The 17,104-nt window shown below is 40.6% G+C and overlaps 1 protein-coding gene across 1 annotated transcript in view; it reads right to left on the reverse strand.

Annotated features, from left to right (window-relative positions):
* The window catches only part of dhh (desert hedgehog signaling molecule), a 107,801-nt gene that overhangs the window by 17,518 nt on the left and 73,179 nt on the right, over positions 1 to 17,104 (reverse strand). Inside the window, exon 2 of the mRNA XM_043681825.2 lies at positions 9,788 to 10,049. Coding sequence (XP_043537760.1) covers positions 9,788 to 10,049 — 262 coding nt within the window. The remainder of the gene's footprint in view (positions 1 to 9,787; positions 10,050 to 17,104) is intronic.

The raw sequence follows: 17,104 nt of genomic DNA on the forward strand, positions 1-17,104 counted from the left end.
TGCCCAACTGGTCATGTTAACAATTCATTGATACATTTATTTGCAATTTAGAATATGCAATTTTGATCTTACTAAAATGACTCAGTGCAGCAAGATGAAATAAATGAAAATATATAGATTTAATTTTCTTATTTGAACTCAGACCACGCAACCTCCATTCTTTAATTAATTTTCAACGCCTTGGGATAGATTTTTAACTTGCCTTCTGTACATAGAACTGACATTGTGGATCAGCTAGTAATTATGAAAAATGTCAAACTGATTTCAATGGAAATGATAAAAAGACAATTTCTATGATGGGTGGCAGAATGTCAACTAGACACTTGGGTGGCAAGTTGAAAATCCACTCCTTTATAAATTCCAAATTCCATTCCCCATTATACTTTCGTAAAGAAACAAGTGCTGTATTCAGACATAGAGGAGAGGATGATCTTTTGTGATTTTATTAACTACTACTGTGCTTAAAAATGAATAAAGAACTGAAGGGTATCGATTGCGGCTCCCAAACCACTGTCAATCTACCACCTGCCAAGAGTTATTATAGAGTAGCTAAGGTGAATTTGCATCGGATTTCCCCTCCCCTGCAGTGAGACCCACAACCTCCAATTGTTAATTCAACATGTGAGAAATTACATGCTTGAACAATACATGCTACTTCATCAGATTGTACACCTGTGTCCTTTCTAAACGAGACCAAACATGGAGAATTATGATAAACTTCACTAACATTTGCATTTTCTTTGATTTTCTTTTAAACATACAGCTAATGCTAATAGTATTAGAGAATGCTGATAGTATTAATGCTGATAGTATTAGAGAAAATTAGCTGAACTGAATCTAGTAGCACAGTGGAGATGAATGAGCAGACATTACTGAATCTCCGAGTTAAGGATTTTTTGTGTATTCATGCTAATTCCAAACCATAACAATGGTTTGCTCAGAACTGGCTTGGAGAATTACTAAGAATAGAGTGTTATATAGAAAAAGAACATATTCCAAACAGAATTTTCTGTAAAATATTTCAGTTTTAAAATGATTTTGTGGATGGCAGGACTTTTATTTTGCAGTGTTGTGAAGCATTCATTGCCATAACCTAGTTAGCAGCTTCAGTTCACTAGAACTGATATGTTTTACAGCCAGAAAGAAGACAGACTGACTAATGTTTGAATCTAGTCAATGTTGACAAGAGACCCAGGGGCCAAATTCAGAGAAGTAGGGAAAGGCACATCAGTCAGGGATTTAAAATGTGAACACCTTCATCCAGAAGGCAATATGGAATGTATATCAATTATGCAAATATTTGAAAATTATATTAATTAGGTCAATTTGAGAGGAGACACTGTCCAGGTAAAAAGATTAACTTTATCAAACTTGGAGGCTAATGGGAATAATTTAATAGTGAATGTTACTTAAATTTTGCAGAAAGATTGAATTGATTCAAAGTATAAATGCCCATTGTAAAGGTGCACTGTATAAAACTGTTCAGTGCAGACATTTCATTCATGATATAGGGAAGAACTACCTCATGGCTATGTGAATAACTGCACCATGGAACTAAGATTTTCTCATGTGCACTTCCCCATAACTATGTTTAACCAACCAAAGCCTCATTGACAGAGATGCCATCCAATAAAAGGCCGCATGGCCAAGGTACCAGAGGACTACTAACACCTGTGGCTTTCTTCCACAAGATGATTTATCTTCTTTGGAATAGAAAAATAAGCAAAGGAGGGAGAAAATTCAATGTATTTTACAATTGGAAAACATGCTGGGTGATTTAGGGTAAATTACTTGTGCCTCTGTTGGAATCCAGTGCCGTTGTTGGTTTATTTCTTGTACCAGTCTACATGCATCTTCTTTTGTATGTAGGTTTGCTCGCTGTACTGAAAGGTTCATTTCCAGACGTTTCGTTACCTTACTAGGTAACATCGTCAGTGGGCCTCACGCGAAGCAAGGCTGAAAATTCATGCTTTCTATTTATGTGTTTGGGTTTCTTTGGGTTGGTAATGTCATTTCTGGTGGTGAAGTCACTTCCTGTTCCTTTTCTCAGGGGGTGGTAGATGGGGTCCACTTCACATGAGGTCCACTGAAGATGTTACCTAGTAAGGTAACAAAATGTCTGGAAATGAACCTTTCAGCTCAGTGAGCAAACCTACATCCAAAACCTCAACCTACATCCAAAACCTCAACCACAAATCTTCTCAAAACTCACTAAGATCCTCTTTTGTGATTTTCATAAAGTAAAATTTCTCATTCCATTTATTATTAAGTATGGCAGTTGGCAGGCAATGAGAATGGACTGCCCACTTCAATGTATTTAGTCTCATGATAGTTCAGGGGGTTTAAACAACCAAGGCCAGTGTTTATTATTAGATTCCAGCAAAGGATTGTTTTTTTTCTCAGCAAGGGATTGTTGGGTAACAAGTGTGTGCAGATATTAGGCGAAGAAAGAACTGACTTTGTGATTGCATCATTAATTGGATAGTCTACCCATTTAGATGCACTTATACTGCTGTACCTGGCACAGAATATTCTCAGTTGATGAAGAATAAGCTTGTGGTGTCACACCAGAACATCAAGCTAACTGGTGTAAAACAATCTGTCCGAGTAGTCCTTCCAAAATATTGTAATCTTGAAAAGGCAGCTACTCGACGGTGCTACCTGGGAGGTCAGGTAGGAAACCACATTTTCATACATCCAGTGCTTGGTGCTAACCGTAATTTAATTCTAGACTGTCTGTGCTGGTAGGGGCAGGTAGACTGTGTTGATGTCTAGGTCAGGAGAGGATGATGATAATGTACTCCCACAGTTTATGATTAACTGTGTTGTTCACTAGCTAAATTTGGGGTATTTCTGGTATCTGCTGTCCACACTACTCAGCTGTGTAACAAGTAACTACTGACCATCCTCCTTTGTGAGGCAAGGGGTCGTGAGTAGAGTCTCAAGAGGTTTGAGGGGTGTGTGGGGAGTGGGATGTTATTTGGCTTCAAAATGATGATTCTGAATGTCTAGTAACAGATGTAACATTGACCCTCTGTGACAGACCTGGTCAGCTGAAAACTGAACCAGGCAAATCTAGGGTGCTGTTGATAATGGGCATGCTAATCAAGCTCACTGACGGAATCTGGAGAGCTCAAGACCTGAGAATAAAGTCTGAGTATCTTTAGAGTCGAAAAGTGTGGCACTGGAAAAGCACAGCAAGACAGGCAGCATCCAAAGAACAGGAGAAAGGGGGCTGAGAGATAAATGAGGAGGGGGGAGGAATGTTCTGTGGGTGAGGTACCCGGGAAGGCGATAGGTAGATGCAGGTGGGGAGTGATGGTGATAGGTTGGAGCAGAGGGTGGATCGGATAAGTGGAAAGGAGGATGGACACCTTTCACTCTGACCTATCACCATCACCTCCCACCTGCATCCACATATTGCCTTCCAAGCTACCTTCCCCCCCCCAGCCCCACCCACCCTCCTATTTATCTCTCAGCCACCCCCTACATTCCTGATGAAGGGCTTATACCAGAACCGTCAATTCTGCTCCTTGGATGCTGCCTGACCTGCTGTGCTTCTCCAACACCACACTTTTCGACTCCAATTTGCAACATCTGCAGTCCTCACTTTCTCCTGAGTATCTTTAGAGTTTACCTTGGAGAATCTGATAAGTGAATGCTCTAGCTGGTAGTGTAGTCCCTCCTGGACAAGCAGGAGGAAGTTATCAGTACTTGGTAATAGAGAACTGCAAACCTTCAGCTATTCAATTCGAGCACTTACTTGGTGTTCGCCCTCCGAAACCTTGGCTTTGTCAGCCAGAATGTAGGCTCTGGTGTTATACAAGTGAACAGCATCTCCATGGAGAGGAGGTGTGCAAACTATGATGAAAACAAGCAGGTGAAAATCTTCTTTTGTTTACTTTGGAAGCTCAAACTTGAAGTCTGGCAGTATGTGCCAGATATGCAATTGATCCAGAAGCAAAACCCAAGTGGTGGTTTCATGGATGAAGTACCACTCATTGGAAAACCAACTCAGACAAACCAGAAGGTCACATGTTGGGCTTGCAATGTGTTAAGTTAGCTGGCATTTATATTTGGGCTACACTCACTGAATAACCTGTGAATACTTACTAATCCTGATCTGCATGAAGAAATGGCCTTTTGGGTTTGATACTAAAGAACTCTGGCTTCACCAATGGAGATGGAGAGAAAAGTCTTTGAAAGCATCTCTTAATGGTAATGTCCCATATCTTATGCTGTGGAATGATAACGTGAAAGCTAATGCCTGCCAGAAAATACTTGCCTTAGCTATACTGTTAGCAGAGACAGAACAACATTCAAGTGGTTCCCAAAAGAGAGAGGGAGGGTCAACAGAATTCTCATGTGCTTCGTTGAGGCCAGGAAGTTAGAGGAGTATTAACATATGGATGGAAAAACGTTGTCCACTCCCCTCTCAGTCACAATATTTCCTATTCTTTATAACGTCATAAGGGACACACAATAGCTCCAACCTTCTCAGTCCTGGGTGGGCCGTATGCAGTCTCCGACATCAGCTGCCTTATCAGCTGGATTCAAACCAACACATTATTTAAATGCTTTTTAAAATTTCTGATCATTTGCAGTTTGTCCAGATGCAGCTGCACTGATTTTGAAACACCTTGTATTTGCCTAAAAAATGTTTTAAATTAGCTGCTTAACTGGGTTGAACCCTAGAATTCTGTGTTTTTAATGCTTGCATATGCTTAATGAAAACAGCAACAGATCTGCCAAAGAAAGCATCCAGGAATTGTCTTGCTATACAGAAGGGAAAGTTACGAATGTTCCTCCTTGTACATTTTCCTGAATTAGTGCGCAAATTCTCTCTTTCTCCCATCAATAAACATCTGAGAGGTTCTTATTTCAATAAGGGAAGCATTAGCTGTGGGAACAAGAGGGCTGTCTTAAACTTCCCACACATTGCACAAACTGCTCATTTAAGAATTTAGACCTTAGAGTACACAGTTCTTGTTGAGGACTTCCATCGTGTTCGATTGACAAAAATACATCTTTTTATATTTAATTTATTTTCCCTCTTTTTTTTAACTGAGGTATTTTCTATTTTTTTTCTCTCTTCCCACTTCCCTCTATGCTAATTCTTTAGCAGAAAGACAATCTGGTCTGATCTCTGTCACCAATGTACACAAGCACAAGTCACACTTAATTTCCACCATTCCTTGTTTCTGCAGGAAGTGTTTCATCCTGTTTCATCCACCCCATAGTCTACCATATCAACTGAATACCTGGAGTAGTGTGAAGAATTGAATCTTTATTCAAATGGAGGTGAGCTAAATGCAGTTGTCTCACTCATTTTAGGATAGAGGCAGGAGGGAAAAAGAAAAAAAATATAAAGAAGACAGAATTCTTACTGGTCTATGCTCTTTCTTCTCTGCATTGTCAATGGTTTGGCAGCAGGCATTCTAATCTGCCACCTCAGCTAAGGACAGGATTCAGCCAGATTGCTGAACAGGAGAAAATAGCTTTGAAAAATGCTGTGACAGCTATGGGCAGAGATTTCCAATAATTATTTTGTTGAAAGTACAGCTGTCTTTGCTGGTATTATTTTCCACTGCTCTTGAGTTTATCTGTGCTGACACTATCTTGGCGAGTGGCTGCTCAAACAGGTGTCAACATAACCACTCTGATGTCTGTTGTGAGATGATGCATTGCACTGGACTGAGGGAAGTGCATAACCTTTGGATCTCCATAGACAAATGAGATCCTGGCTTCTACTCTTCCAGACTGCTGTGCTTTAATGTACTTCACTTTGAAGTTACTAGAAGCAAAGTGAAATATCAGCACAGATCAGGACAGCAGTTTGACTGGGTACCAGTGTTAGAATTAAACATTTGGGTCAGGTTGAGATTAGAAGACTTTCTCAATCCCTACACTTCACACACAACCCCATTCCATTTCTTCAGTGGAAGATTGGCAGAATTTGTGGAAAGTTGTTGAAAATGAAAACAACCATTTAATTTTTCCTGGTTTTAGTGAAGTTAAAGTAGGAGCTTATGAGAATCTCTGAAAATCCTACCCACTTGTTAGTAAAGCCCAACAATGTTCTTAAGTCTTAACCTCGGATATCAGATTGTTTGGTTTCGGCTAATTGTTATCTTGATAATGTAATTCAATGCCAGTGTTGAATTATGGACAGTTATGTGCTTAACCACTGCATAGTCGGAATGTCCAACCCTTTACAGCCAGCACAAAGAGACGACATTCATCTGATTGCGTCTTGTGTTCTGTTGGTTCTCCCATCCTAAGGAATCTGCAGTATCCCCTCTCAATTGCTTTCCACGAGCATGAAGCTCAAAAGTAATGCTGCGCTGACTCCTTTATGAAAGTTTTATAGAGACTCACTATTATGTCTTGATTTTTGGACTCTACACTTCTTTACATAAAACCCAGTATTCTGTTTGCTTTTTTGAATGGCCTTTTCCACTTGGTGCATGTCTTGTCCATTTAATGCCATGTATATCTGAAACTGAACTCCAAAATCCCTCTGCTCTTGACATCAACAACTTTCATTCAGATAGCATCTTGAACTGTAGATGCTCACTCAATAGTGATGTGAAAGTGAGAGATCCCAATATTTGATATAAATGAAATGGAATTCTTTTCTTTAACTACATCCAATTCCCCATCCATATCTCAATAAAAAAAACATTCAAAACTACAAAATTCACTAAGCTGTCTGTATTCATGTCTTTCCTTCATGGGCTCGTTCACAACTTACTATCCTTTGGGAGTAAGTTCTCTGATGACATTCCTTCATATTCTGCTGTTTTCAATACACTGATCTCCAAAAACAGCCAATAATCTTGAACTCAAAGGCCCGATAATGGCTGCCCTCAAGCACCTCATCCATTTGATAATTCTTAATATGAAAATGGAATCTCAAAGCAGAATCCTTTCTGATCTTTCAACATTCAAAGCCACGCATGTTTTTTTCAGCAGAGAGTACAAGACAATGCGTAAGAATAGAAGGGGGAGTGTAGTACTGGAAAAGTACAGCAGGCCAGGCAGCATCCAAGGAGCAGGAGAATTGACATTTCAGGCATAAGCCCCTCATCAGGCCTGATGAAGGGCTTATGCCCGAAATGCCGATTCTCCTGCTCCTCGGATGCTGCCTGACCTGTTGTGTTATGTCAGCAGCACACTCTCAACTCTGATCTCCAGCATCTGCAGTCCTCACTTTCTCCTCCATAAGAATAGAAGCCCCAGTTCCTCTTCTCTTTCCTCCACTCCCCATCCTAATCCTGGGCAGTGGTGAGCATTGCTGCCTTCCAAGCAGTTGACCAGGGTTTGATTCCCAACCATTGCAAATGTGGGTTTTAAATCAGCCATCATAAGTTTCAAACTCAAACTGAATACGATCATTTATGCTAAGATTTTATGGGCTCTTGCAGTGCTATGGTCATGGTTGTACCTTTTATCCAGAAGGCCCACCTGCTCCAGAGGTGTATCATCACGTACCCATATATGTTGATTAGAAATATCCACAGATCAAACCATGATTTTGTAAATGGCACTGCAGTGCAGTAGATACTGTGTTGGACTTGTGGTCAGAGGAGGTTGAAGGGATTTAAAGTCCTACCAGAGTCCAGCTTTATACTGCATTCCTGGGAGTACTGGATTAGTTTTGGAGTTGATTAGCTCAGTTGGTTGGATGGCTGATTTGCGGTGCAGAGTGGGGGCAACTGCGTGGGTTCAGTTGATGTTCTGAAGATCATGAAGGTCCTGCCCTCTCAACCTTGCCTGGGATGTGATGGCCCCCAGTTAAACTCACCACTAGTCATCTGTCTCTAATAAGAGAGCAGTTCTATGGTCCACTAGGACTATGGCAACTTTACATTTAGGGATCTTGTGGTAGTGATCCTACCTCTGAGCCAGGAGGCCCGGGTTTAAGTCCCACCCGCTTTATAGAGTATAATAAGATTGCTGAACAGGTTTATTAGAAAATAGCTAATCCAGGGCTCTGAAACAAATTGTAATGTTCCATCACTACTCCAAATGACCTTTCAAGGAAATTGAACTAGGACGCTTACAGGCTGAATGGCCTGGCTACTAATCAGATAACCTCAGTATCCCAGTGGCTTACGGCTCTGACTACAAAGGTTTTTATTCTGAAGAAATCACCTCCTCAGATGCCAGTCAGCTTAACTGCCAGCACCATATACCATTCACTAATGAGATATCAAGGTTCTCAGAGCAAACATGCCTCATAAAAGTACATTTGTAAGCATGGCAAAGTTAATCTCTGAATATCTGGATATTGTGGTTGTACCCTGCTGCAGCAAGGATAAAATACAAACAAAATATTTTAAGGGAATATGCTTTGATTTATAAAATATACAGAATGCCTGTCAATAAAATACAAAAAGATCGAGGCAACAAAAAAAAAGAAATTAAGAAAAATGATCTCCAAGGAAGCTGATTTTTGGCTTATAAGAGGGAAAAATAAAATTAGGAATTAATTTTTAATTATGTCAGCAACCAGGACACTACGTTACTGGTGTGTCTTGTGAAAATTTTGGGGATGTCAAAAAAGTTATATGAAACTCAGTTACACTACATAGTAGGCATAAGAGCATAAGGTGAACATTTCCCCGGTTATGTGCATTTTTCCCCTTATTCCAGCCATCCTGAACAAAGCTGTCCATCTAAAGAATGAAAAAAAGCATATATTTAATTGGATCTTTCATGTCTTTATAACATTCTAAAGTGCTTCACAGCCAATGTAGTGGTTTGAAAGTGTCATATCTATTGTAATGCAGGAAGTGTAGCAGCCAATTTGCATACAGCAGATCCCACAAACAACAAAATACACAATCAGAAGATTGACTTTACTGATGTTAGTTTCGGGATAAATGTTGACATTGGGAAAGAACTCACCTGCTGTTCTTCCTAACATTGTGAGTGGATCTTTTAGGTCCAATCAATGGCAGATCGCCACTTACTTTAACATCTCATCCAAAAGATGGCACCTCAGACAGTGCAGCTCTCCCTCAGTACTGAGGTCTCAGCTTTGATTATATACTAACATTTCTCAAAGTGGAACTTGAAGCCATAACTACACTTTCCAAAATGAGAGTGTTCACAATTGTGACCATGTCTATCACAAGAGGCTCCACAAGAAAAGGTTGCTGATTGCAGATAACAGAAGCATTTATATATTCTTGATTAATTCAGAACACAACTGAAATTTCATTAACTACAGTTAGATTGCCAAAAGTACAAAAAGAAATTCCTTAATCCACCTTAGTTCATTTCTTTTTATGGTCTTGTATCACATAATTCCCCCACTGGAGTAGGGCAAACTGCTTTTCATAACAGTTCAGGGTGAATCGTTTACCATTCTTGCATCCTTCATAATGGGAGGATACAGCGCTTTGCTCCACCATCTGTTCAGAATGGAAGAACGCCACGTGATGAGTTTTAGGAGCAAATCCATGTTACTTCATTCTAGAGGTTGACACCTTCCATCGCTGATGCAGTAGAAGGCCGATAATGTAGGCTCAAGTTTGCCTATTTTCTTCTCCTGTGATGGGACCAGCAGCTCTGGTACCTTACCCATTCTCCATGTGCGAACAGGACATCTTGTCAAACTATTTGTCCATCTAACCACTAAGCAATGAGCTTAATTGTTCTTCAATAAGATTTTGGCAATTAATGTGGATTTGATTCTGCAAACCTGTATAGAAAAAAACTCTTTGAAGTATTCCACATCTTAATCCTTTTGAAGCCCAGATGAAGCTCTGACTCTTACCTGATTTCACTGAACAATGAATGTGGGCTTTTGACTCATAATAAACCCAGTCAAATCCAGCCTCAACTGCCAAACGGGCCAGCATGCCATACTTGGTGCGATCCCTGTCAGAAGTGGTGATGTCTACTGCTCGGCCCTCATAATGCAAGGATTCCTTTGAATGATGTCCATCTTCATCCCAGCCCTCTGTTACCCGGAGCTTCACACCTGGCCACTGGTTCATCACAGAGATTGCAAGTGAATTCACTTTATCCTTACAGCGCTGAAATTTAATAGAAATAAATACATTTGTTATTATTGGCATGGTATTCCAAAACAAAGTGATAATGTCTGGGGCTAGTCTATCTCAGACAGATGAGTTATTTCTAAACTTGCAGTACCCAAACACAGAAACGCCAACTGGTCTGTAATTGAGATGTTGCTTTGAAACTCATGGTCTGCAACTGTTTTCCTAGTTTAGCAAGCACATATCCACACCATCACTCCACCCCTACCTCAGAAACTTTTACCTGCATTTTTGTTACCCCTGGATGTGACCACCCTAATGCACTCCTGAATAGTTTCTGATTTTCACTCTTGTTGAATTTGAGGCCATTCAAAACTCTCCATTCGGTATCTTAACTCACACCAAGTTCCAGTCATCCATTAATTCCTGCTTGCTGACCGACTGTAGCTCCCAGTTACACAAGCCTTGATTTTAAAATTGAGCCTTTTGTAAAATCATGCCACAGCTTGCCCCCTCCCTATCTTTCATCATTTCCAGCCTCCAATTGGTACCATTATACCTCAGACAAGTAATGGAGAAACATTTTGCCATCAGGTGGACTGGGTTAGCTGCGTGATGATTCTTAGTAAAAGTATTAAGGAATTGTCCCATTCTATTCTTTCTGCAAAATAGACCATTGAAACAATTAACATCGTCACAAACATCACAGTCTGAAAATGAAGAGATGGGGAGGAGAGGGAAACAGGAAGTGCTGAGTGTGAAGTTATAGTTTAGCTGTCAGTCAGAATTTTGATTACAAGATTCAATTTCTGCTATTTTTTGGAATATGTACAGCTATGATCGCAGAATTCCACCTTCCATCACTGATTATCACAGCAGGAAGCCCGTAAATATTGACATGGGCCAACAATCGTTCGAGGTTTTTTTTTTCCCTAATTTAAAACAATACGCAAGTACCTGGTAAAACAGGAATGCATTGGTAATCAAAACACTGTACCATGCTTGCAGTTGATCCCTTGAATTTCTTATCCTCAGTTGGTGTTTATTGTGTGGGGAAGGATGCAAACAGGTATTAGGTGCATATTTACATTAGGTAAATTGGAGAGTGAGTCACATTATTATCATTTCCAACAGACAATGAAGATGACAACTGCTTAAATTTTACTAAAACAGTATTGCTTCCCTCAATGTGGATTAGGTTTATGCCTCTCTCAGTTTTCTCCCCTCAAGATGCCAACTCATATCACTAATGCCTTACTCACAGAGTCAAAAGGATGACTGAATCTGAGAAAACTATCCAACTGAAAACCAGGGAGGGGTTTACCAAATCCAGTTGTGTATCTGTCCAATATTCACTTATTCACCCATGCCTGCAAAAGCCACTGTGCAATGATCAAGAAGAATTTGTTTCTACTGCACTTCTCAACCAGGAGTTAGAGGAAGTTAAGTTTTGTACATTAATTGCTCCCGCAGCAGAGGTTAGCTAACAAAGCATGGACTGGATATTGAAGGTGCATCTTCCCATCCAAAGGGAAATTAAGACATTTTTTTGGTATATATGACTGCAGAAACGCAAGACTGTAGAAACCCAACAAGTTTTCATTCCAATATTACACCACATATAGAATCATACATTTCAGGAATGAACAAAGTTTCATCTTCTCTACAGTGTGATAACAGGCCATTTGGCCAATCAAGTCTGCAACGACCCTCTGAAGAGCATCCCACCCAGACCCAGACCCTACCCTATCCCTCTAACCCCACATTCACCTAAGCTAATCTACTTAGCCTGTACATCCCTAAACACTATGATAAAATTATTATGGCCAATACGCCTAACCTGCCCATCTTTGGTCTGTGGGAGGAAACCTGCATAGACACAGGGAGAATATGCAAACTCTACACAGACAGTCACCCAAAGCTGGAATGAAACTTGGAATCTGGAGCTGTCAGGTAGCAATGCTCACTACTGAGCCACTGTGCCAACCAAAGACATTGAAATTTCTTTCTGCTCATTAATACTTGTCAAGTTCAATTCTGATCTCCCTGCTATAGGAAAGATGTTGTTAAACTTGAAAAGGTTCAGAAAAGATTTACAATGATGTTGTCTGGGTTGGAGGGTTTGAGCTGTAGGGAGAGGCTGAATAAGCTGGAGCTATTTTCCTTGGAGCATCAGACGTTGAGGGGTGACCTTACACAGGTTTATAAAATCACAAGGGGCATGGATAGGGCACATAGACAAGATCTTTTCCCCAGGGTAGAGGAGTCCAGAACTAGAGGGCATAGGTTTAGGGTGAGAGGGGAGAGATATAAAATGAACCTATGGGGCAACTTTTTCACAGAGGGTGGTGCATGTATGGAATGAGCTGCCAGAGGAAGTGGAGGAAGCTGGATGGGAATATGAGTAAGAAGGGTTTCGAGGGATATGGGCCTAATGCTGGCAAATGGGACTAGATTAATTTAGAATATCTGGTCAGCATGGATGAGTTGGACCAAAATGTCTGCTTTCATGCTGTACAGCTCCATGGCTCTATAAGTGGAAAAAACCTGATAGAAACTTTAATACATAAGGAAGTGAGGGTTTGCATTTATACAGCACCTTATCACACCTCAAACCACTCACAGCACTTCCAAAATGCCATTGTAATAGCAAATGCAGCAGCCAATTTGCGCATAACAAGATTTCATAAACATCAATTAAATAGATAATCAATTAGTCTGCTTTTGACTGAAAAAAAAGTCCTGACCTGGACGCAAGGAAAATTGCTCCTTTTAAAGTATTTGACATTCACATAAACAGGTAGGCAATTTTTAAAAAAAATTTAATCCAAGGAATGGTTCCTCAGACAATCCGGCATCTCCTCATCGCTATCCCAGATTTATGTGAAATACTCAAGTGGTGAACAATCCTCTAATTTAAGGCTGTTGCTGCCAATTAAGCCAAGCTGGAAAAAGGCAACTACCCAAGACTGAATCCAGGCCTGAACTAGCAAGTAAAACTTCCACAAGTCCAATGCACACATCAGTCTAGAAATAAAATATTAAAACTCATATTCCTGAAGTATTTTATTTCAAAGCCAAGTTTCATTAACAGTTATCCCTGTCCAAATGAGGATTGTACTCTACTTGATCTCCGTGTCAATTGGATAATACACTGGGTGCATTACTGTTATATTATAATTATAATCCATCATCAGATTTCATACACCAATTGAGTTTCTAGTGAATACTCTTTGTTGAGCTTGTTATATTTTATAACAAGCCCACCCAATGTCACAATTCTTCGGTTGGGAGCACATAAACTAGTCACGATGAAACGGAACTTAATATGGAAACCAGTCACACCCACACCCAGGTGTGCAAGTTTGAAAAGGTACAACCCAGAACTGCAAATTCATGGGGTTAAAATGACAGCACGCCAGCCAAGCCTGACATTGCTAGTTCAAAATAATCTGAATTTTGGAAAACAAATGCTAGGACGAAACTTCAAGGGCCATGCATACTCTGAGTTCCAGAATAAAGAAAATGTATCCTTGCTTGTATCCTGCAAGCATGCAGTACACAGATAAAAGAGATAGAACAGATACGCAGCTTATCTATCATACAAAGATTTTCAATATATAATTAACTATAAATTCACAATTCCATTTAGTCATTCTCCCAAACTGAAGCTTGTGGTATGGGGGCCCAGATCTGAGCAAAGTCTTTATCCATTATTCTAGACAAAGTATCATCAGGTTATTTAACTTGATTTTCTGCCAAATCCAAATCTCTCCTTGCCCAATACTCACTTGGATATATATTCCAGCAGGAACCAGGATTGATTTCTGGCACCATAACCTACTCCCTGGCCCACGGTTGTAGAGATTAATTGTAGTAGCCCTGAAAGCTGTTTGAATGACTCCATACAGTCCAGACATGAGACATGGGACTTTCCTGGTATGCAGATTCAATACCACAATGAGCAGTGGATTTACCAACAGGCAAACGTTTTAAAGTTCATTATCTCCCCATAGTTCCACAGGCACCTCCCAGTTCCTCAGGCTCAGGTGGATGTTGTTCATGTGAGCTTGGACAGGGAGTGTCAACAGGCTTTGACCTTAGGGGGCATTAGAACAGAATCTGACTCACTCAGGGAAAAACATTGCTGTGCTTGCTAATTTTAGCACTAAGTTTTAAATGTTTTTAATCAACCCTGTTCCTCTCTGCTTGAAAAATGGTTTTTAAAAAAATATTGAAAGACAGGGAGGAATAAGGGTCATTTTTGATTAGCAAAGACTATAAAAAGTTATGAATTTGGACTTCATTCTACAGCTGCAGGGTGAAATTGAAAAGTGATATTTACATCACGTCAGACATGGTTTCAGAGAACTTAATAAAGAACATCAAATGGAAATATCAACACAGCAGGGGCAGAATTGAGCAGTGCAGTTTCCTGCCTGAGAACGTAAGTGTGTCAGCCAGAACACAATGGAGGAAGAAAGGGTGGGTCAAGAGTGCAGACGAGATGTACAACTCAGCAGTGACTCTTTTTCATCAAGTGGAGCACATAATGGTCATCTACCCAGTCTTGGTCAAGCTCATTGACCAAAGAGGACCATCTAGTCTGTGAAAACATGAAGGAAGAATGCACACCACCACTGGTAATTTCATAAGACACCTACTACATCACAAGCCCTGTCACCTACTTAGGCTCTTCACAGCTTTTGTTTTAGTTTGCGCATAGCAAAATAATGAGTCTGCAACACACTGAAAGTAAAAACATTTTATTCAAGTGGTATAGTACCAATGTATTTGCCACATATGTCACATTCCTTGTGGGTTGTCAGTGTGTCTTATGCCATTCGGAGAATATTATTGGTGAGTGGCTGTGTACCCATCTAGTGAACTGAGAGGGTTCCAGAAAGTTCATGACTTGTAACTGTTACTAACTCTCTGCATCAGTGCCAAGTCACCATAGTCACTATCAGAGGTAGCACCAATGGTTACACAATAGCACACAACTGCCACTGACATGAGCTCCAACCAGTTGTTCTTGTGCTACTCCACAAATATCACTGGTACCGCTTCTCATGATGCCTACTGATCTGAATGAGTATAGCACACTGAGCATCTATGAACTTTGTAGAACCTATGTAGAACAAAGCCTCCGGAGCAAGAATAGGTGTATTCATAATTGGATGTCAACTCTGCAGGCACCACTGCTATTGCCATTAACCATGTCAAATTGCAGTCTATAAATGTGCTCCATGATGTCACTTACATGGGATACACAAGTATTTAGCTGTTCCATACAACCCAAACCACCTTTCACTGGTATGTGTAAGGAGGCAGATTAGTCCACATTGCAGTGTTGTACTGTTTGACATGAGGCCCACACTGGTCTGCATTTCATGCAACCCCATAGGGGCACAAAATATGCTGAAGCTGCACCCTAACAGGTGGCTCCCCATATCCACTCATATCCATATATCCACTCTTCACCAGTGCTTTCTTTCTTGCTGACCAGTAGAATTTGTCTCCCATTGGTAGGTACATTTGTGCTGATATCCAGTTTAACTGGGAGTGATGAAAGTGCTTATGCTTGTAGTGCTCTTCTGGTGCAGTTGATAATCCATACGCTCTGTGGACAGAGCTAATTGCACATTAGGAGTACTTCAGCACACATCCAGTTGTGTCCTATTTTGCCATTGCATGCACTATTATGCGCTTGTGCAGAATTAGTGCTAATGGACATGTTGACGTAACACACCGTGCAATCATAGAATATATGAGTAATATAGTACATACCAGCAGTTCTGCGCTCCCCTCCAATCTCCACTGTCCCAACTCTCCCTCCCGAATAAATCAACCATAGCTTCCTCATATGGAGTGAGTTCCTGAATGTCTGGGAGGGGGTCCATCACTTGTTCCATTTCATGCCCTTCGGGGAAATGCCAGTTTTGCCTTTAAAACAAAAGAGGGGATTGAGTCAGGATACTTTGGCCTGTGGAGGTTCTTCCTGCAATACATTCTCTCCCCTTTCCCCAACATGGCATGTTTAATGCAATTTACATAATACTACAATTTTGGTTCAGAAGCATTATTTGCTGCATCTTGCTAACATTCATCTGAGCCTGTATAGTTTGCTTTTAACTTTAACTACACTCTCCTTCAGTTCCATATATGTTCATATGTTCATTCCATATATCCATATATGCACTGCTTTTACAGTAATATTGAATCCTTACCTTTGTACTTTTCTTTTAAACGGGCATCTTCTTCTAGACCTTCAGCTAGGTCCTCAGTTGTTGAGAGAGCATTCACTTTGGCAGTGATAATATTGCGAACACTTGGCGCCTTCTTTGCATGTTTAGGAGCTGGCCTCTCCCATCAGTACAGAATTGCAACTTTCCATGAATGAGTTTACCAGCACTTGTAGAGACTCGTTGTTAAATTGATTTTGTCCCTGTTGGCGTCAGACATTTAATGAAAAATTGCGCACTGCAAAGCTATGTATTCATTGCTGCTAATGGAACTGCGCTTTCAGAAATTGCATATGAAAACTGCACATTTCCACAATTACTTGAAAGCCAAGTCTAGTTTGTTATAAAAAGAAATATCAAGCACAATATCTGATTAGATTAGACTACTTACAGTGTGGAAACAGGCCCTTCGGCCCAACAAATCCAACACCGACCCTCCGAAGAGCAACCCACCCAGCCCCATTCCCCTATATTTAACCCCTTCACCTAACACTACGGGCAATTTAGCATGGCCAATTCACCTAACCTGCACATTTTTGGAGTGTGGGAGGAAACCGGAGCACCCAGACACAGGAAGAATGTGCAAACTCCACACAGATAGTTGCCTGAGGCAGGGATTGAACCCGGGTCTCTAGCGCTGTGAGGCAGCAGTGCTAACCACTGTGCTACCATGTGTACTTTCCATGAGAATAGAACAAAGAGAAGTTGGAACATCTGATGATGACCACCTTGAGCCAGAGGCATTATAGTAAGTTGAAGATTTCCAAATACTTCAACTAACTCAAGCCAGGAGCTTTCCTATACTTCAGTTGGACACAGGAGAGTGCACTGAACTGGTGTGGTTTT

Source organism: Chiloscyllium plagiosum, unplaced genomic scaffold, assembly GCF_037043375.1.
Source record: "Chiloscyllium plagiosum isolate Xiang-an unplaced genomic scaffold, Cpla_swu_hap1 HiC_scaffold_53X, whole genome shotgun sequence".
In the NCBI taxonomy this organism is placed as follows: domain Eukaryota; kingdom Metazoa; phylum Chordata; class Chondrichthyes; order Orectolobiformes; family Hemiscylliidae; genus Chiloscyllium; species Chiloscyllium plagiosum.